This window comes from Callospermophilus lateralis, chromosome 5 (genome assembly GCF_048772815.1).
Source record: "Callospermophilus lateralis isolate mCalLat2 chromosome 5, mCalLat2.hap1, whole genome shotgun sequence".
Lineage (NCBI taxonomy): Eukaryota > Metazoa > Chordata > Mammalia > Rodentia > Sciuridae > Callospermophilus > Callospermophilus lateralis.
Genome location: NC_135309.1, coordinates 102,643,946 through 102,666,177, shown reverse-complemented (window position 1 = coordinate 102,666,177; position 22,232 = coordinate 102,643,946). Strand labels below are relative to the sequence as shown.

At 39.8% G+C, this 22,232-nt stretch overlaps 1 protein-coding gene across 3 annotated transcripts in view; it reads left to right on the top strand.

Moving 5' to 3' along the window:
- Nucleotides 1-22,232, top strand: part of Rasgrf2 (Ras protein specific guanine nucleotide releasing factor 2) — a 230,910-nt gene that overhangs the window by 63,293 nt on the left and 145,385 nt on the right. For all 3 annotated transcript variants that reach the window (XM_076857070.2, XM_076857069.2, XM_076857068.2), the window contains exon 2: nucleotides 12,147-12,253. In XM_076857070.2, the coding sequence (XP_076713185.1) occupies nucleotides 12,147-12,253 (107 nt within the window). The remainder of the gene's footprint in view (nucleotides 1-12,146; nucleotides 12,254-22,232) is intronic.

Below are 22,232 nucleotides of genomic sequence, written 5' to 3'. Positions count from 1 at the left end.
TTGTTGAGGAAGTCAGTTCCTAAGCCAACATGATGGAGATTTGGACCTACATTTTCTTCTAGTAGGTGAAAAGTCTCTGGTCTAACAAATGCCTTGGACCTTAACTCACTTTGAGTTGAGTTTTGTGCAAGATGAGAGAAAGGGGTTAAATTTCATTCTACTACATATGACCTCCTCAACAAGATCTCCAGTTTTACCAACAGCATTTGTTGAAGAGGCTATCTTTTCTCCAATGTATGTTTATGGAACTTTTGTGTAGTTGTGAGATAACTGTATTTATGTGGGTTTATTTCTTTGCCTTTCTTAAAGAAGAATGAAATGAAAACATTTGCTGATAAATGGGTGGAACTGTAGAATATTATGCTAAATTCCATTGGTATTCATGTCTGTTTTTGTGTCAATATCATGCTTTTTAAGAATTACTATAGCTGTGTAGTATAATTTAAGGTCTGGTATTATGATGCCTTCTGTTAGAATGCATTCTTATGTATTATAGTTGCCATTCTGTGAAACAGATCACTAAAGCTTATTTCTCCTATCTAGCTTGAAAGTTTAAAAAATTTAAAATTAGGTACATTATAATTATACATAGTAGTAGGATCCATAGTGATATGTTTGTGCATGCACATAACATAATTTGATTGATTTCAATTCCCTAGTACCTCCCCTTTCCCAGGTCTCATTCTTTTACTCTACTAGTCTCCTTTTTGTTTCATGGGAACCTCCCTTCCCTGATATTTTTCCTTTTTTCTCTGTAGCTTCTTCATATGAGAGAAATCATATGACCCTTGACTTTCTGAGTTTGGCTTATTTCACTTAACATAATGCTCTAAAGTTACATCCATTTTCCGGCAAAGGTTAGAACTTTGTTCTTCTTTATGGTTAATTAAAACTCCATGGTGTATATATAACTCAATTGTGTTATCCATCTATTGTCAAACATCTAAGCTGGTTTCAAGGTTAGGTTATTATGAATTGTGCTGCTATAAGCATGGGTATAATGTCTGATAACTTTAATTCTCTGGGATAAATACCAAAGAATGATATAGCTGGGTCATATGGTGATTCCATTGCTAGTCTTTTGAGGAATCTCCATAGTGGTTTTAATAATTTACAACCCTACCAACAGTGTAAAAGTGTTCCTTTTCACCCACATCATTTTTAGCATTTATTATTTGCGTTCTTGATGATTGCCATTTTAACTGGAGTGAGATGAAATCTGTGTAGTTTTGATTTTCTAGCTAAAACTCTTTGATCGATATCTCCTCTTTCCCTGTCCATCCCCTCTTCTAGCCATTGGTAATCATCATTCTAGTCTCTGTTTCTATAAACTCTACGTTTTTAGGTTCCACATATGGGTAAGATCATGCAATATTTGTTTCTATGGCTTATTCCACTCAATATGATGTCCTCTAGAGTCGTATAGCTGACAGCATTTCCCCCTCTTTTTATGGCTGAATAACACTCCATTGTGTACATACACACCAAATTTTAAAATACAATATCATCTGATGGTGGACACCTAGGTTGTGTCCCTGGCTTCATTATTACAACTGGTGTCACAATAAATGTGGGAGCACACATGTAAGAGGCCAGGATCTTTGGTGACTCTACCAACCTAGAGTACCTGCTCTTATTGCTCTATTAGAGGTTTATGAGATGATTGTGATGTTCTGTTTTTTTTATAGTTTATAATAAAAATATATTTGATAGCTTAAGTTGTCTTTTTCCTCAGAGCATTTCACCTATGTTAAAATTTTATGTTCAAATCCTTTTTTTCTGGATGACTACCTGGATGTGACTGCATAGTTATAAAACTGGTCATCATAGCTGGCTGTTTGACGTTTATTAGATCAGTTATACCTCATTTTTTTTTTTTTTTTACTGATGATCATTTATTCACCTGATGTTCTTAGGGCCTTTTTGTGTGCCTGGTGCAGTGCTAGCATTGAAGGTAGAATAGAACGAAGCTGACAGGGAAGAAAGACATGTAAACGGACAACTCTAAGATGCTGTGGAAGAAAAAGGTCCATGGGGGTGAATGAAACCCAGAGGAGGGAGTGACTCTTCTTTGCCAGAGGTGCCAAAGAAGGATTCTCTTAGAGGAATTCACATTTCAGAGACACAAGTCCACAAAGTTCAGTAAAAACATGTAGGTTGCAAAGGAGACTGGAGATAAAGGAAGAAACAAAGTATATTAAAGTAAGAGATACACTAATAGAAAAGAGAATTAACATTTGTAGTGCCTTTTGGATACGATTTCCTGGATGTCAGCTAATTCAAGGTGTGCAGTCCCATGTTGCTTAATGATGAGAAATGCATCCTTAGGCAATTTCCTCACCCTGGGAACATCATATAGTGTGTACTTAACACAAAGCTAGCTGGTTTAGCCACCTATACAACTAGGCTATGGATTCTGGCATTTTGCTCTTATGCTGCAAACCTGTATATATGCTACTGTACTGCATACTTCAGGCAGTTACAACATAATGCTATATATGTATGTTTTAAAACATAAAAAATGTACACTAAAAATGCTAGGTGATAGGATTTTTTAAAATTCCATTAGAGTTTTATGGACCACCCTTATATATGTAGTTAATTCTTGACCCAAATATCATGTGGCATGTGACTGGATATCATTGTCCTCATTTTGCCCATGAGGAAACTTGGGCTCTTCAGAAAGGTTAAGGAACTTGAGCAAGGTCTCATAATATGAATCACCCCCAGAGGCATCCGGATTCATACGCAGGTCTGTCAGCTCCAGAGGCTGCGCTCTGTCAGTCACAGCTTGAGGCTGAGGAGAGAGCTCACCTTTTGGGGGAACAGTATGTGGGTGTGGCTGGAAAATGAGGTGCATGAGAAGAAATAGGCAGGAATGAGGTGAAATGTGGAGAATGGGGCCAGGTGTGAAGGGCAAATTCAGTCTCCAGAAGATTTGCTCCTAAAATTGAAAATACCAGTGAAGGTTGGTAAGCAGACATGACAGCTCAGATTTATCTTACAGGGAGAAAACTCTGGCTGCCTTATGGGATACAAAGAGTTGGCAGAGATTGGATTCAGGGTCACCGATTTAGTTTGTTTACACTTACATGTGCAAACAAAACATTTTTCTAAATTGATCTTGCTCTGTAAGACTCCCTCCCTACTGAATAAGTGGGTAAAAGAAGAACCTGCCTTTGGTTGAGAATAATAAACACAGCTCAGTATTGGAGTAGTGAATCCAGTAATGTAAAAGGTTTTTGAGGGAGTTCATTTTTTTCGTCTGGGCCTCACTAAAATGCTGACTTGAGTGAAAAGAGGCTTACGTGTCCTTGAGGGTATGTGTATGTGTGTGTGTATCATGGAGTGGCGGGTCCTTGCTGGTATGCACGGGGGTCTGGTATTGTCTGGTTCTGCCTTGGACATGCTGTTGGCACCTCTGGTTGAAGTGTGTGGCTGCTGTAACTCATGGCACATTCTCTCTCAGGTTCCATTTGGCTTTCTTGATCCCCTGACTCTTTGTTGGGCTGCACGGCCCTGTGTAGTTCCAAGAGTACACGTCCCCTTCAGTCCTCCATAGCATGCTGGGCCATGTCCACACCACAGACAAGCTGGGGAGGCTCCGGGTAGCTAAATTCAGGCCCTTTCTTGACCTAGCTGCAGTGACACCGATTTTACTAATTTATACGATAGACCACACTGTAGAGTCACCACCCATGTTGTCATGAGGGTAGGAGTGGGACACAAAGATGTTCTGTGAGAGAACATCCCCTGGAGCCCTAGAAGGGAAGTGTGGCACAAGCCCCTTGATTCTGTTGTCAACACTTTTTAAATTCTCACCTTCTCTGGGATTTTAGCCTTAGGTGGGGAGAGGCTGCAGTTGAGAAATGCATCCTTAGGCAATTTCCTCATCCTGCCTCCTTATTCGGCCTTTTCTTCCTCCTCAGACCCCTTTGCCTTTCCACACTTCTCATGTTCCCGACTCACTGGGGCTTGCCCTAGGTCACCCTGTCCTCCGTCCTCAGGGCCCATTAGTCTCCCTGTAAGGGGAGGCCCTCACCTTGGGCTGTGCCAGCAGCTGGAGTCCAAGCGTGAGAGACACCAGTCACAAGGTAGGACAACATGAATGGGGAAGCCTTTCACAGCTGTCGTGTGTGTCCCTGTCACACAGCTGAACCACAGTCCAGGTGAGGGGTAATGCTCACCAGAAGAGATGACTGGGCGGGAGCTTTGCTGAAGCCAAACGGTTGGGGCTGAGAAGCAGAGGGAAGCTGAGGTGCCTTTGGGCTCCTACTTGTGGCAACTGCTGGGTACAGATGCACTTGACAGAGGAAAGACAGAAGGAGTGGTGTGAGGGCAGGGAGTGGGAGGAGGGGTGGGAGGCAGGGAGAAAGGGAAAGAGAGAAGTTTAATTTTGGACATAATTGAAATGCTGTCTAATAGTAGAATGTGGGCTGGTGCCGGGGAGAGAATTGGACTGGAGAAATGGATTTGGGAACAGGTGAGAACATTCAGGGATGGAAAAAAGAAGAGACACTCACTCACACAGTTGATGTTAAATTTAAAGAACAAAGTCATTACTCTGCTAATTCTTGCACTTTATGATGATCCAGGACTTTGTAATGTCTCCTCTAAATTCTTGCAGTGGGGCAGGTCAGAGGTCATAGAACACGCACAGATGGTTGGTTTGTTTGTTTTGGGTGCTGGGGATTGCACCCAGGGTCTCACACATTCTAGGCAAGCTGTCTGGGTGCTACCATTGAATCACACCCCCAGCCCCCGTACTGCTATTTTCAACACCCAAAGAGATTAGGAAGCTTCAGTTCTGAGACACAGATCCATGGCACACCAAGTTCATGTCCCAGCAAGGCCAGATGACACTAAAGGAGACTCTCTGATGATTGGCTGAAAATAAATAATTTGCAGGCAAACACAGAGGCAGTGTTTCATTTTTTCTGTGGCCTAGCTGAATTTGTTAAATCAACTTCTGGAAACACAGAATGTACCTCGCATCAGTCTCATCATCATCACGATGCCTGAGACACGGTTTAACCTTTGGATGTACTCTGCTAATGTAATTGCTTTGCTGCCTTTGAAAGGTGGCTTTTAATTGGGTTCTGAGCAGCAGCTGCTGTTGGGGTGCCTCTGCAGCTTGGCGATGTCTCAGGCCAGTTCACTGAGTATTCCTTCCCTTGCCTGGGCAAAGGGCTTGGCTGATCGCCAGCAGTTACTGAAATGCCATCGGTTATAGGATTGCCCTTTAAGCCACTGACTGGGTATTCTATTGAGTTTCCAGTCTTTTTCTCTCAAATGTAAGTGGAGCTTTATTGAATACAATGTTAAATTCAGAGCTTCCCCTTCTCAGCAGCCTTTTTATCAGGTTATCTCCCCCTAGTTTATGGAAGTTGGTCCTCTGCCTGGATTAGGGGTTTAAGAGCTAAAGACAGCTGTCATTTATAGGGTTCAGACTGTCATGGGGAAGTGTGATGGATCATCTCACAGGCTTGTCACAGGGTCCTTAATTTCTGATGACATGTGCAGGTCACCTGAGAAGTCTCAGCTTATTTTTCACTTTTTGGTAAAACTGTGCTGAACATTCTGTCTCTAGGACTAGAGGCGAATAAGATTATTGACCTGAAGATTTTTAATTTGTTTGGAGAAAATGTGTATGTAACGGTCCCACTGAATAAGCAGGTCAGGAGGAGGGGAAGGGAGGGAGGACAACAGAAAGAGCTCTTTTTGTTTTGGGGTGTCCTCTGGGGAGGATGATTCTTTTCATGCGCCAGGGTGAAGTCTTGGGCAGGCCCTGTGCATTTCTGATTGCTGTAATATCCTAAAAAGTTCTCTAGTCCAATTTTCCTCCCAGACCGTCTCAGTTGGTAATTAATATGTGCAGCCTCAGATAGAGCGGCTTAAAGGCCCCTGCCTGGATGGAGCTTGCTACAGAGCAAGACAGGCTCCGGCTGCTGCTCTCTCCCCGGCTCTCCTCTCTGGCTTCCTGGGTTGCTCCCACTTTTCCATGTTGGACCCATCTGGCATGGGTTTGCTCTGTGTGTGGTCAGAGTTTAAAGTTCAGTTTTTGATGATGCTCCTCTGTTTGCCGGGGCCTCTCCATGCTGGGGATTGCCTACCCCGCCAACAGGAAACTTATCTCCTCACCTCACCTCCTGTGCCCTTGGCTACTGGCCCTCCAGGCTGCCCTTGCCCAGCCTGTTTAGCTGGCTCTAAGATGAGCCCAGCCTGGCTCACTTAGGTGTGGCCAATTTCTGGGTCAAAAAAACAACCCTTCCCCCCCCCAAAAAAAAACACTCCTCATTGATTTTGCCCGTGGTGGGACTATTACTTCAAATGCAGCATCTGCTTCTTTGCTTTTATCCTCTGGCAAGCAGTTCCCAGATATTTGCCTCTCAGATTCTTATGCATGGCCAGGTACCAACTTGGGAAAACACAGGAATCTCTATGAGCAAGCTCCTTGGAGCGCCCTTACTATCTTGAGGTCAGGAGAGCACTCCTGCCTCTTCCCTGGGGTTTGCGTGGGGAGCAGGTAGGATGGGGTTGGGAGGCTCAGCACACACAATGCCTGTGAAGAAATCTTCTCTAGTCTCCAGGAGTTTGGCCATTCCACATGTAACCCTTTTACTGAGTGAATAAAAGTCAAATCAATTTTAGTCACCTTCTTCCCAGGTCTGATGTGGTGACCTCCCCTTGTCACCTGGGCATTGATTTTTGTTTGTTGAGTTGAGGTAGTAGCCAAAACACAAACACGATGACCCATCTTAACATTCGGCTACACTGGAAGACCGTTATCATATGATTCTTAGACACAAAATATGGCCTGCTGTTGTCAGCTGTAGCGTGGCCAGTGGGTTGGAAAGTGTCCCCAAAGACTTTTGCCATCTCAGATTAGTTAGAAATGAGGATTTCCCGCTCACCAACCTAGTGTAGCTATTGCTTTCTTTGCAAAATCAAACACACTCTCTCCCTCCCTCACTTCTCCTCATTCTCCTTCTCTCCTCTTCTTTCTCTCAGGCCTCTGCTCTTTCTACTGGCTGAAGAAGGAGACTTTCATGCTTCTGCTCTTTACTTAAACTTCCCTGATGATCTTCCAGGGCCTAGACTCTGCATTGAGTCCCCCTAGAGCCTTTGTCTTCTCATCCAAATCTTTGTGTAGGAAACTCTCGGCTAGACCCAGCAAGGGTGCATACACAAGCGCACACAGGAACATAGTCAAGTATGTTCACTCACTCTTGACACCACAGATACACATACAACTAAAAGATAAATAGACAGCAGTACAGCAGGGACCCGGAGAGAGAAGGCTTAGAGAACCACAGGTGAAGTAATCTCTGGCTGCTGCTGCAACTCCAGGCAGCTCTGCTATGTAGCAAATGTAAACAGGAAACCCAGGTAAGTTAGTTAAAAAGTATGCCTAATTGAATAAGTTGGAAGTGCTGCATATGTCTTTGTAAAGATTTAAAGGCCATTTTCCGAGGGCAGAAGGTAGGCCGGATTAACTTTCTTTATCCTTCACAAGCTTAGCACAGTGGTTTTGGGAGTAGTAGCTGCTAGATCAACAGTTACCAAATAAAGGGCAGATCAGAGCAAACCAGCTTGTGAAAGCTGAAAGATTTGGGGAAAAGATCTCAAAAATGGATAAGAATGACTAGGAACTGGTAATCCAAAGAATTTGCACATAGTTATTTCCCACACCCCCACTGTTTTTTGTTTTTGTACTGGGGCTTGAATCTAGGGGCACTTAACCACTGAACCACCTCCTCAGCCCTTTTTTATATTTTACTTAGAGACGGGGTCTTGCTGAGTTGCTAAGTGCCATCCTAATCTGCTGAAGTTGGCTTTGAACTCATGATCCTCCTGCCTCAGCTTCCTGAATTGCTGTGATTACAGGCGTGCACTACCATGCCAGACTTCCACTGTTTCTTACTGCTTATTTTTTCCCATTTAAAAGAAATTTAGATATAAATCATATCATAATATTCATAATTTTGAAGTATATAATTTAGTGAGTTTTAGTATATTCACAAGGTTGGGAAACCATCACCACTATAAGTGCTGATCATTTTCACTAGGCCCAGAAGGAAACTCAGTAGTGGTCAATACACAACATCATACATTTGTTAAACCCACAGAATGTGCAGCACAGAGTGAACCTGAATATACTTCGGATACACTACATGTATCCATATTTGTTCATCAGCTTTACCAAATATGCCACATACATGCAAATTGTTAATAATAGGAAAAACCATGTGTGGGGTGTGCAGGAGTAGGGGGAGGGACACTCCCTGTACTTCCTGCTCAATATTTTTGTAAACCCAAACTGCTCTAAAAAAATTCTTTTAATTAAAATAAATAAAAAACTCCACACCATTAGCAGTCAGTCCACGTCCTCTCTTCCCCTAAGCTTGTGACAACCACTTATCTCCTTTTCCTTTCATACATAGGTGCTTTAAAGAGGCTTGTAAGTATTTGTTTTGGTAATTACAGTTAATGTTAAGAGTTCATACATTAAAATATCATGTTTTTATAATCCCTTCTGCCCTTGCTCGAAACATCAATGAAATATAGGCTTTACGAAAATTAAAATGGCATAGCTATTTGTAAAAATAGGAAAAAAATCTTGGTGATCTAAAAGTATGACAAAAATACTTTCTGCAGTGGAAAACCTGAAGCTCCAGGTGTGAACTCCATAGAAAGCAGAGGCAGTTGGGAGTTTGAGAATCCCTGAAAAATCATTCCAGGAATGGATCAGAATGAGAATCAGGCTCAAAGCCTTGAGCTGGGACCTTTGGAGGGATCCCCCATGGAGCAACATGTATATGGTGTCTTTGTCTTTAGAATTCAGAGAAAATTAGAAGAAAAATCTGGTGGAGAGGCTCATTGACTATATCAGCAACTTCTGCAACATCACCACAGCAGAGGAAATCTGATATTCTAACCAAAGAGCTGGTTCTGGTCTGGGCATCTTGAGGGGGTCTGAAGATGTAACTGAATGAAAACTCACTAAAGTCCAATATAATGATGCACTTTCAGGATTGCTATACTTCCTAGTAAATTGATTCTTTTATTGATATAGGATCTTCTTTATCACATTTGAGATTATAGTCCAACTTTTGTCTTTTGACTAGAGTTTATCTTTTCTATCATTTTATTTTTAATGTTCACTTTCTGTATTTTAAGAATATCATTTTAAAGGTAACTCAGTTTTTTTTTTTTTTTTTTTTTTTTTTTTTTTTTTTTTTTTTTTACAATTGGTGCATTATGATTGTATATAATGGTGGGATTTGTTGTCAGATGGTTGTACCTGCACACAATATAACAATATAATTGGCCAATAGAATTTTTTTTTCACTGTATTTTAGTTTTTTTCTATAAGCTTAAATAATTTCAAAAACAATTAAAATTTAAGTTAATAAAAAGACCCAGTGTCATATTTTGTAATCCCAGCTACCCTTGAAAGTAAGGCAGGAGGATCAAGAGTTCAATGCCAGCCTCAACAACTTAGCAAGACCCTGTATCAAAATTAAAAATAAATAATGAATAAAGGGGTTGGGATATATCTCAATGGCATAGAACATATGGGTTTAATTCCTAGTGCTTCAAAGTCAACAATAAAAATTGAGTTACTGTATAATTAATACAGTCATGGAAGTTATAAATATTAGGAAATCCATATGAGGAGGCTAAGAAAAACAATCACATGATTATCTTTATACATAAAGGACATTATCACTTTTATATCAATTATACATATATTTCCAGTTTGTTACATGTCTTTATGCATTGTTTGCAGTGGTCTTGTTATGTAGACTTTTTAATGTAATTCAATCATTGGTCTTTTATCTTACTGTTTCAGGATTTTAAACCATAGTTAGGACAATTTTTCCTACTTAGAGGTACAGTTATCAATCATTTAAAAATGTATGTGTTTTGGTTTAATTTTTAAATTATTTTTTTAGTTGTAGATGGACACAATATCTTTATTTATTTTTATGTGGTGCTGAGATTCGAACCCAATGCCTCACACGTGCAAGGCAAGTTATCTACCACTGAGCTACAACCCCAGTCCCTGTTTTGATTTAATTTTTTCACCAAAATTTCTAATGCATTTGGAAATTATCCTGGCATACAGTGGACTTGGGGTGGAGTTTTTCTGGTTTCTGTTGTGCAGAAGTGTCAGCCTCTCATGTGCCCTGGTGTTATGCAGGGTCTTGATTCCACCTTGGTGTCTTGTACAGGCCCAAGACCATGTGTTTCAGCCCTGTGGATGTTAGAACTCTGTCTCTTGGATGAGAAGGTCTAGTGTGTTACCCCTCAGTTCCCATGCTTTCTGCTTGGCTTCGCCTCTTATCTTTGTTTCTGGAATCTGAGGATCCCTCTGTTTTCCTCCCTCCACTTAAGCTTAAATATGTATGTTTGGCTCAGCTTGGAATTTTCCTTTAGCTTGTCTACTACTTCATCCTGGGTCACCAATTTCATGGTGTTCAGGAAATTGGAGAGGACACATTCTAAGGGGCTTGGAAATAAAATGAGGCAGATGAACACTTACTCTAGAAGCACCCCGAGATTTTCTGGACCTCACAGCTATTTTGAAGCATTTCAGAACTTCATAGGCTAGAGCAGATCTTCAAATGTCCAAGTTAGTCAATCACAACAAAGACTTCTGAGATAATACTGATTCATTGTGATCTACTGAGTGTATTCTCACAAGTGCTGTCAAAGGACAATGCATCTTTGACTTAGACATTTGTTACTTTTTCTAATACAGAGCAAACTCAGTGCCAGATATGTATTTCCCATACTAATAGATTATACCAAGATTTTTAAAGAAATCTACTTTAGAACTATGGTCCATGAACTCTGTATATGGTTGTGAGATTCCCCATTTCACATCTGTCTTGGCTGGAGCACAAAGGGGTTTGGTGGCCCAGTGTGAGTTTGGGAGTCTGTAAGACTTATTCGTCTGATTACTTGTATTCTGGAATCCTCATGAGAATCTTGAGTAATCATATATGATTTTTAAAGTCTTTTAATCAACAGCATATGATTAACCTTCTTTGGTGCATGGTTCTATGACCTATTTGGATTTGTGTAACCCTCATAATGATGACACAGAACCATTCTATCAACCCCCAGACTCCCCCACACCATCCCTTTACCATCACACATCCCCACCCTGACTCCCCCAAAACACTGATCTGTTCTCTGACACTACTTTGGAAATATCAAAACAAAAGGAATCATTGCATACATAACCTTTTGAGAATGACTTTTTTGTGACATGACACTTTGAGAGGCATCCAAGTTGCTGGATTTATCAAGGGTTTGTTCCTTTTTACTGCTGAGTAGTATCCATTGTAAAGATGTACCAGCATTATTTAACTACTCACCTACTAAAAGATATGTGGTTGTTTCCAGATTTTAGTGATTATGAATAAAATTCATATGAGAGAAATCATTTTATCCCAATAAATGGCACTATGACTTTTCTCTACTTAATCCCAGTTTCTTTTGTCTGACAGTAACTTAGATTCCACTTCTACCAAAAAAAAAAAAAAAAAAAAATCTGCTCTTAACCCCAAGGATGATGATTAGGGTTCCTTCTTATATCAAGTATAATCTGTCTAGGAAAATAAGGAATAAGCAATGGTGATGTCCACTAAGATTGAAGGATAGGCAAATGGCAATGATTCAATATAATTTTAGATATATTTCTTTCCAGAATGCAGAATAGATGCAGAATAGAATAGATAATAGAACTAGCCAGTGCAGTGGTATGGACTTATGTGCCTGCCACTTTCTCACACCCCACAAAAGGGAAACATTTTTGGAAAAATTTTCATGATAACACTAATATATCTCTAAAGCCAGATTTGGGCAATGTTCTTCTTGTACTCGTATAAAAATACATAGTGCAGTAGGGTTGTGGGTTGACTCTTGCTGAGGGGTGTTAAGACGTGGTCTATGTTGTCTTTTAGCTGCAGTCATTGCTAACTGGGCCAGGAATGATATTTTCACTTTGAAATATGACTTACATAAAATCGATGTATTTTGTAAATACATACTTTGTGTAGGCATATACTGTGTTATTATGCTTTTATGCTCAAAAGATAAAACTAAACTTTTGTGTTTGTTTTTCTTTCCAGTATTACTTTACTGTTCTTTTTGGCCATGAAGGTCAGAAGCCACTGGAGCTGCGCTGTGAGGAGGAGCAGGACGGTAAAGAGTGGATGGAGGCTATTCACCAAGCCAGGTGTGGATGCAACTTCTCCCATGTGTGATACCTGCTTGTCTGGGTCTTGCATTGGGTTATCACTGTTGGCACGAGTTTGGAAGAACTTGCCATTCCAGGATGGGGTTTCCTTTGGACCTCCTCCTTAGCCCTCTGTGAGCTAATTATTTGAGTTTTCTGTGGCTATATTCCAGTTAAAGATTAAAGGTAATAGATAAATAATAAAAATAAATAGTAAATTCCTTTGTGCCCTTCACTAAGTGCTTCTCAATTAAGGAATTTATGAAATGTATGACTCACCTTTCATCAATCTGCCAGAGGCACATTATAATCATCCTCTCTTTTATAGACAAGGAAACAGGCCTGGCAGGTGAGTTTACTTGCCAGAGGTTGCACAGCTAATAAGTGACAGAACTGAGATATGAACCCAGCTGAGCCCACCTTTGTAAACCCTACCTCAGTTATTGAAAAGAGGCAATAGCAACCTCTATCTAGGGAAATAGAAAACTGTAATTTTCTTCCTCTTAGGAAATACCAGAAAGGTGCAGAGGCACCCACAAAATATTAAATGAGAGTGAGGAATCTGAAAGAGGCAAGACAGATCCCTCTTTGTTTTCCCTCTGAGTTCCCTGGTCCTATTCATCTTTGCTTCAGATGGTTCCCATGCTGACTACTTTTTGCCCTGGGTGCAGCTTGCTGTTGTAACTAGCCAGGCACCCTACTTGACTGCCTTTGCTCTGGCTGCTCTCTGTCTGAGGGCTTTGCTCCAGATTCAGGACCAATGTGGAATGAATTGCTATAGAGAGAAGGCCAGGTATTCAAAAATGGCAGATGCATCAGGCTGGCAAGGTAGAGCCTGGGGTCCTTTGCAGACACAGTATTTGTGGTTAATTCTATTCTTTTACATTTGAGAGTTAAAATGCAACACATAATTAAAAACATGTATATATACCTATTTTTTTCCATTCCAGAAGAACAGTCAGTTACCAGGGGTAGTATAAATGGCTTTTTAATTGCCAAGCAAATACATTGGTGAACCAAACTCAGACAGTGTGAATGACTTTGAAGGTGGTTGGATTTCACAGAAGAGGTCCTTCTTTCTTTATCATTTTTTTTTTTTGTCCATGTATGTGGATGTGGTCGGTCACTACTGTTATTTGGCATACGATGAAAACTAGGGCATATAAGATTTTTGTTAGGAGACAGACTTTAGAAGCCACTTGAGTGGATGATAGAATGGTGACACTTCTCTCTTGGATTTGAAGATTTGGTTAGTGATTGATCATTTTTCTTGATGCCTTGAGTCTTTTGTCTGTTAGAATTGTTTTTCCTTTGACTTGAGGTCTGGGATTGGATTCTTTGATGACTCCTTTTAATCTGACTGCTTTATATTTGATTTCTTATATTTGACTTTTTACACTGAGATGTTTCTGGAATCAGGGACAATAATAACTTGGATCTCTGAAATTCACCCTGACTTTTTTCATAGTTAAACAAAGCCAGAAAGTTAACAAAGCTGATTCAGAGAAAAAAAAATTGTTAGCCATTTTTGCTTGACATTGTGCTACTAAAACACAGTTAACAGGGATTGGTAGCTTCCCTTCGAGGACAGCTTGATGGCCTTAATTTGGTACTGCTGTCTGTGTATGGGCAGGAGCAGGGTGCTGGGAATTAACCCAGGGGAGCTCTAATACTGAACCACATACCCTACCCATTTTATTTTAATTTTTAATTTTGAGATGGTGTCTTGCTAAGTTGCTCAGATTGGCTTCAAACTTGTGATCCTCTTGAGTAGCTGGGATTTCAGGTGTGCACCACTGTACCCAGTTGCTGCCTTTTTAATAGAAAACTTTAAAATCCTAATAATTCCTCTCTTATTGATTCCCTTTTCTAAAGTCTGAGATTTTGATTGACTGATAACTATTTGAGCATGAGACTATTCTTTTCTGAGCTGCAGATCTTACTGCAAATTCTATATAGAAACAAAGACTGCTCAGAACTCCCTCTCTTGGTCTCTTCTGTTTTCCTGGGATGGTTTTTCCATACTAGCCTGGGTGTGCTGTCTTTGTCTGCCATGAAAATCACATTGTTGCACTGGCTTTTGCACCTCTGAGCAGAATCTCCTTGTCACGGTTTGCTTTAAGATGATCTTTGGATCATTTTCTGGGAATTCTAGTTGCATCTTTTCTCCTTTAGATCTGGTCCAGGAATCCTTTTTTTCTTTTGGAATTAATGCTCTTCATTTTGAACCTTTGACTTGGTCCAGATAGCCCCATCAGTAAGAAGATGGTCTTGGTATGGAAGAGGACCCAAGTTTTCATCTTCCAGGGTTCTTCCTGTCCCGACCTACTCCTAAGTCCTAGAATACAGTAGTCTGGAAGAGGAAGAGGAAGGTATTCCAGAGATGTTGGGGTAACCGATAAGGATCTTTGGCTATGTGGATATGGGAAATATCAGACCAGGATGGCATCTAAAACATCTCTTGGTCCTTAGCTTGGATGATGTCAACCACTGGGAGAAGAAATAATGGATGAGAGCAAGTTTGACAAGCAAAGTGGTGAGCAGTGACCAGGAAGTGCTCTGCAGGGAATTATTAGAGTGTGATTGATTACTGGGAAGGGACAATGGGAAGCTGTGGGAGAACATGTGGGAGAATGAGTGTACATTGGGCTACTCGAGAGGTAAGCTGTGTCTTAAGGACAGAGCTGGGTTTGGATTTTTACCCAAGGTGAGGTCTGGGGAGGGCTTGAGAATATTATGCCCAGTGTGGAGTACCATTAGCCTGCATAGTTGTACCCACTATGCAAATGTGTGGCTTAAGCTGTTGGCATTGGAGACTCTCCCACTATCTTTTGTTGACTTTCCAATTTCTTTAACTGAAACTCTGTTCCAACCTCATCTCAGTGTATATCTTGTGCAGATGGGTATCAGTATCTCCTCCAAGTGAGGCATTTTCAGGGAAAAAGGAGTTGGACATATGCTTTCATTCAGAAAAATTCATGTCAGATTGAGTTGGAAAGGTTTGACCTAACCTTTCTTTTACCCTGTCAGTCCCTAACATCATGAGCAGAGAGACTTAATCCTTTAATTAAATCTTTCATTTAAGCATTGTTATCTTGTTCGGTTTAAAAAACAAACAAACAAACAAACAAAAAACTCTAATGCAGCCTCTTGGGTTTCTCTTTTTAAAAAATATCTTTATTTATTTATTTTTACGTGGTGCTGAGGATCGAACTCAGTACTTCACACATGCGAGGCAAGCGCTCAACCACTGAGCTACAACCCTGGCCCTCTTGGGTCTCTTTTTTATTTATATATTTTAGATTACGTGTGCCCAAGACAGCCTGTTGTCCATATTCTCTCCCCTCACACCAAACACAAACACACACACACACACATACACACACACAAACACACACACACACACACACACACACACACACCCCATGTTAACTGCATGGAACACCAAATGCCTACTGCCTGCACCCTCGTTCTTCTTCCTTGGTTAAAGCTTAATTTAGAGCAAAGTATATAGAATCAAATCTGTACCACCCCAAAGGCATTGTGTGTTTCTTATCCCTATAAGATCAGCCCTCTATAAAATGTGCATGGAGAAATCCCTAACAAATCAGAAAAGAGTGATTACATAGAATAGCTGAAAATATTTTATGTGTTACAGAAACATCACAGAACTAGAAAATCAAGAATTGGCAGTGATGTTATAGCCTAGAGCAATCCCAAAGCCATATTTTATATTCTTCTTATAACCTTAAAGCTGAAAACATGGATTTTGTCCATCTGCAATATTATGTTTTTGGTAAGAACTTCTGTCTGGGATTTGCCTCCAGATTTGCCACAATGAAAGAGAATTCATTCCCCCTTACAGTGTGTAAAGTGCTAGTGAACTGTGAAAGATTTCACTTGATTTGATGGTTACTTGTTTTCTGTAGGAAAAAGCTGGGCTTTAGTTTCCTTCTTTTCAGCCCTTTGTCAATACCTTCATCTGTCAGTTGTCTTTCCAGCTCCTCACAGAGTCTTGCTTCACATGCTTGCCTTGCCCCTGAAGCACTGGGAGACACCACAGTCTACCTTTGTTTGTTCTTTTAACTGATGTTTATTTACTTCTTTATCCAATGCTAGCTGTGCCCTGCCTTCCCAGACACAGTGAGCCAATCCAGGGATGCCCCTCCTGAGCTCACCTCTGAGAACTTCTCATGCCACCTTTCCCCTTGTAGCTTGAGCTTCAGGTGGAGCGACCCCACCCAGGAATCTCACTGTGCTGGGATGACCCCTCCAGTCTGACTTACACCAACTTGTCTCTCAGAATGCAGCTCTCAGTCATACACATGTCTTCCCTGATGCTCTTCTTCTCTGCAGGAAGGGCTGACCATTCCGTTCTTTGATCCCACTGTCACCTCTTATTTCTCTCAGTGTAACTAAGAGATTATTGCTTGGTTTGCTCCTGTTTCTGTTTCTGTCATCCTGAATTTCTTCAAAGCAAATTACATATTACTTATCTCTTGTTCCCTTTTCCTGACTCAGTGCCCAATTGCTTTTCGAAAACACACATGCCAGTTTAATAACCTTCACTAGAATAAGAGAAAAGCTGGAATCATTTTTTTATAAAAAATCTTTATATATTGATGGATGGATAAAAATTGATATCTTGGGGTAATAAGCATTTTCTTGGTTATTGACCACGTTTTGCAACTGTTAAATATTTGTCTGTATTTCCCATATGAATTGTCATCTCATGTCCTTTCCCCATTTTTTCTACTGGTGTTTTTCTACCTTTCCCCCCCCCCTTCTAAATGAGTTCTCTGTGTGATGGATATACTTTGTTTTTATATTCATTGGATATTGCCTACACCATTTTTTGGTCTTGAAGTTTTATCTATGGAATTTATTTTGACAAAGACTCTTTGAATTATGATGCAATAAAAAATATATTGTTTTGGGGGAAAATTGCTCTACTGCATTTTGTAAAGTTTATCTTTTAATTGAGTTGTATTTCACACACAGAAGTCATCGTCTTTTAGTGTAAAATTCAGTATTTTTTTCTAGTACATTCACAAGGCTGTACAGTCATCACTACTAATTCTAGAATGTTTTCAACACCAAAAAATAAACCTTGTATCAATTAGCAGTCATTCCCTACTCCTACCAGCCCCACCCCTATTCAGCTTCCTGTATCCAGACATTTTATATAATTGGAATCATATAAACTGGCTACTGGCTTCTTTTGCTTAGCATGTTTTCAAAGTTCAAGTTCATCCATGTTGTATCATATAGCGTTACTTTGTTCTTTCTCAAGGAAGAATTATTTTCCATTGTGTGAGTAGATCACATTTTGTTTATCCCTTCATCAACTGATGGATGTTTGGATTATTTCCATTTTTTTCCTCTTATGATTAATTTTGCTATGAATATGTGTTTGGAAGAGGAGTTTTAGTCTTTTGAATTTGTTCCACTTTTTGATCTCTGAGACACTTGGGTTTCCATTCACTATACAGAGGACAATTCAGGAGAAGAGAACCTGTAAGAGATGAAGGAGAGATTGAGGGGGATGTTAGTATTAGAATCTCAAGCTAATGTGATACCTAAAAAATATTGATTAGTCAGTAGAGTGGAGATACTGATATGAGAGAATTTAGGAACCAAAAAAAAAAGTACAGTACTTTCCAAAGTGGCCATGAGCAAAGCTAAGGAGGTGTGTTAGCTTTCATTTACTGTATCAAATACCCGAGAAAATTTACTTCCAAAAAGAAAAGTTCCTATTCTGGCTCATGTTTTTGCTGGGCCCAGTCTGTGATCATTTGACCCTGTTCTGTTTGGCCTGCAGTGAGGTAGCTACATCATGACATGAACATGTGGTAGTCAAAACTGCTCATCTCATGACTGGAATTAAAAAGTGAGGGGACCAGGGTCCCACAAGCTCCTTCAAGGACACACCCCCAAAGACCTAAAGACCTTCTACTAAGCTATATTTCTTAAGGTCTCATCATCTCCCAATAGTGCCACTCTAGGGAACCCAACCTTTACCACATGGGCCTTTGGGGCATTCAAGGTTCAAACTAAAGCAGGAGCCTGGCCTTGCTTAGATACAACTGCTGCTGCCAGTGCTCAAAGGCTTCTTAGGTAGGAACTGTACCATGCTAACCAGGACCGTATTCTCCCCATTCCCAAAGACATTATTCTTTCAACATGAGGAAGCTGGCTCTGAACAGTTCTCCCACCTTCCTTCCTTCCTTCCAACAGTTTTCTTGATAAAACCCAGCATAGCTCTAGAGTTAGTTGGAGTTTTTCTTTAGGTGATCTTTTATATGACTTTTTCATCTTGGGTTTTGCTATGGTTCACTTCAAAATACATATTTAATCAAAATAATTGGAATGAGACTCTGGATCATATAACAACTTCTTTCTAAGCTAATTTTTTTTTTGCCATTCTATAAAAATAGTTAAGAACTATAATTCCAAACTGTGCATCTTCTCTAAATTCCTTCAGGATTTTATTCGAATGTTCCCTTTTCTCCTGTATGGAGTGGTGGTGGTTTGGTTTTGATTATAAATATTACACACTGATATTTGACTCATATATATATATATATATATATATATATATATATATCCGAATCTTGCCATCTGTTGATAGTCAGCAGATGAATTTTGAGTTTTGCTTTCATGATGTTGATTTTTTATGGCTTGATTTTATTATTTCCTTTTTCTTCCTCTGTCTTCCTTTTCACTTTCTCTTTCTCCTTAAAGCTCTCCCCCTTCTTTTGGTAGAAGTCAAATAAAAAACCAAAACCTTTTAAATAGTGGAAATAATGAATAGTACAGATGAGGCAGAAATTCTAAATTTGAGTAGTATCTAGTAAATGGAAAATATAATCAAATAAAACATGTTGAAAACACAGTAAAGAGAAATACTGTTGCTCTGAAGAATTATAGAAAGGAAGCCAACAATCATGGTTGATTTGGTGCTATCTTGGAGTAGACATTCATTCTAGTGGGACCTATAAAAAAGCTTTTTGATACCCCAGGAAGAGTAGAGATGAGTTGTAACTAGAAAACCCAGTGAAGTAAGTTGTGTGGCTTGAAAATTATTACATGAAGAAGAAGAAACTGTGTAAGATAAATCATGTTAGATAACTTTTGTTTTGACAGCAACTCTTCATTTGAGTAACTGTTCTGTGCCAGGTCTCCTGCTGGATACTGGGCTGATTTTTAGCCTTTTTGCGAGGATATTTACCATAGTCTCTGGTTCTACCACCTTCCCTTAGGCCTCACTTCCCCCTGACTTTCCCATCACAGCAACCAAAATGATTTTATTAAAAAGGCAAATAGTGTCACACATTCGATCAAAGTTCTTACCTCACCTGGGGTGGGGGCGGAAACCTGGGGCTCTGAATTGCTTTACGTGCTTTAGAATCCTGTTTCCTCTTTTACCCTCCCCACTGAATTCCCCAGTAAACCTGTTACTCGTCTTGCTCAGCCACACCAGGCTCACGGCTAGTGCCAGGCTTCTGCACTTGGGGTTCCCTTGTTCTTCCCCCAGTCACTGTGGCTCACTTCTGCAGGCCACAGACACCACCTTCTCTATGGGACCCTGTCCTCACACCCTGGCTAAAACTGTGACCTCCTGCTTCCCACTTCCTACTTCCGGGTCTATATCCATCTTTCCCTCTCTGCTGTACTAATCATCAGGTAACACCGTGCATATTTTTCTCATTACTTTTATCTTTCTTGTTCTACTACTGTGTAAGTTTTGCAAGGCCACAGTTGTTGTTGTTGTCATTTTGCTTATGCCTGTGCCGGGTGCTTTGAGCACCTGAGTGAATATACACCAACACTCAGTAAATATTTATTGAATCAAAAAATCAATTTGGATTCATAAGAACATGCAAAGAAGGAAATCAATATTACTTACAATCTTCTACCCACTGATCTTCCCTCTACCCTTGTGATAACCAATCCTTTCCCCCACTGCCTTCTTTCCCTTATTTTGCTCTAGCTTCCACATAGGAGAGAAAACATTTAACCTTTGATTTTTTTGAGTCTGACTTGTTTCACTTAGCATGATTTTGTCCATTTCCATCCATTTACCAGCAAATTCCATTATTTCATTCTTTTTATTTGCCCCATTTTTGTTATTTACATATTTTTAGCTCTCAAATTAGTTGACTTTATGTCCTAAAATAATATAATTAAAACTCTGTTGATTTATCAACTTTAGACAGTATGTATTGACTCTCTACTAGGAAAGATAAGTAAATAAAACATTAAATGTGTTTCATTATTTTTTTTCACCTCTAACCCTGAGATTTTATTGCTTTTATTATCATTTTTCCTCACTTTATAAACTTTTCAGTATTTATATTCTGTTCTCTAAATTTGATTAAGCCTCTGTGTTTTGTTATAGGTTGATTCTAAAAACTAAAAACCAATAAAGGAGGTTGGATAATGAGTACTCAAACACAGTTAGAGGGAAAAAATAAATTCTGGTGTTCCAAAGTACAGTGAGATAACTATCATCCCCAGTAACCTATTATATATTTTATGAAAATCTAGAAGAGAGGAGCTCAAAGACTTCAAACAAAAATGAAAAAGAGAGGGAATGTTGGTTACCCTGATTTGATCAGTAAGTGCTGTACGCATGTGTTGACATATCACACTGTATGCCATTAATATGCATAATTAATATGCTAATAAGTTAAAAATAAAATTAAGAAAAACAGTAAAGGCTATTTACATCGTAGGTATAAAAAATATGTACCAAAGTTTTAAGGTCGGTGTTTGGTCCCACAGAGAATGAGCAATCATGCACAACTGAATATTTGTTCCTTGATTCTCATTTCGTATAGATAAATAGCCTGTTACATTATTATTTTATCTGTCTCTGACCACCTAGCTTAGTTTTTAGCCATGTCTGGTTTATTGTCAGTGCATCCATTGACCTATAAAATTTTAGTCATTATTTTTGTTTTCCAAGAACTGTTCTTGTTATCTGATTACTTCTTTTCCATGGCCGCCTCTTTTTGCTTTATGACCCTAATATCCTTCCCTATCTCTCTGAAGGTAATAAATCTCTGCTGCCTGAATTATCCTTGTTTCCTGTAGTGTCTTTTCTGTTTGCTCATTTGGGGCTCTATTTGTTGTCTGTTACTGCTTAACAATTTCATCCATAATGCTTAACACAATAAGCAACTTGTTGTACTCCCCAAATTTCTGTGGGTCAGGAATTCAGGCATGGCTTAGCTGGATACCTCTGTCCAGAAGTTTCTCACAAGTCACTATCATGGTGATGACCAGGTCTGTGGTTCAACTGGGGGAGGCTCTGCTTCCAAGTTCATTACCATGGTTGTTGGCTAGGTTCACTTCCTTACTGTTGTACTTGGTCCCTAGATGGTTGTTGGAAAGAGGCCTCCCTGGGTCTCTAATTATCATAAGCCTCTGTATAGAGGAGCTCACAATCTGGCAGCTGGCTTCCCTTGGAGCTAACAAAGACTGCTAAAGAAGGCTAGTGATCTGGAAGCCAGAGTCTTCTTGTGAACTAGACTTGGAAATAACATCCGTCCCTTGGCTATACTTCCTAATAAATATGCATTGCTTTAAATCCCTAAGTTTGTGGTGATTTGTTTCATAATAGAAAAGCAACCCAGCATACTTCATGCTTAGGTACTGTGACCTGCTGGCATGTTATTGCTGCCATCCACGCCCTTTATTCCTTTGTTTTGGGGAGTGTGAAGAAGAGGAGCCTAACTTCCAGATGCTCTGCAGGCGCCTGTCACCCCATGTCTACTGCCATCCTTTGTGGTGGCTGGTTCTGAGCTTGGAGCTTCTCTGGACCACTCATGTGCAGAGAGATACTTACGTGTGAAATCTCCATCTCTGATTCCAGTTTTACCACCAAGTTAATTCTGTTTAGTTTTTCTTGTTATGGAATTTCACATAATGCCTGGTCTGTTGATGGTCTGTTTATGGTTTCATTTTTTTTTTT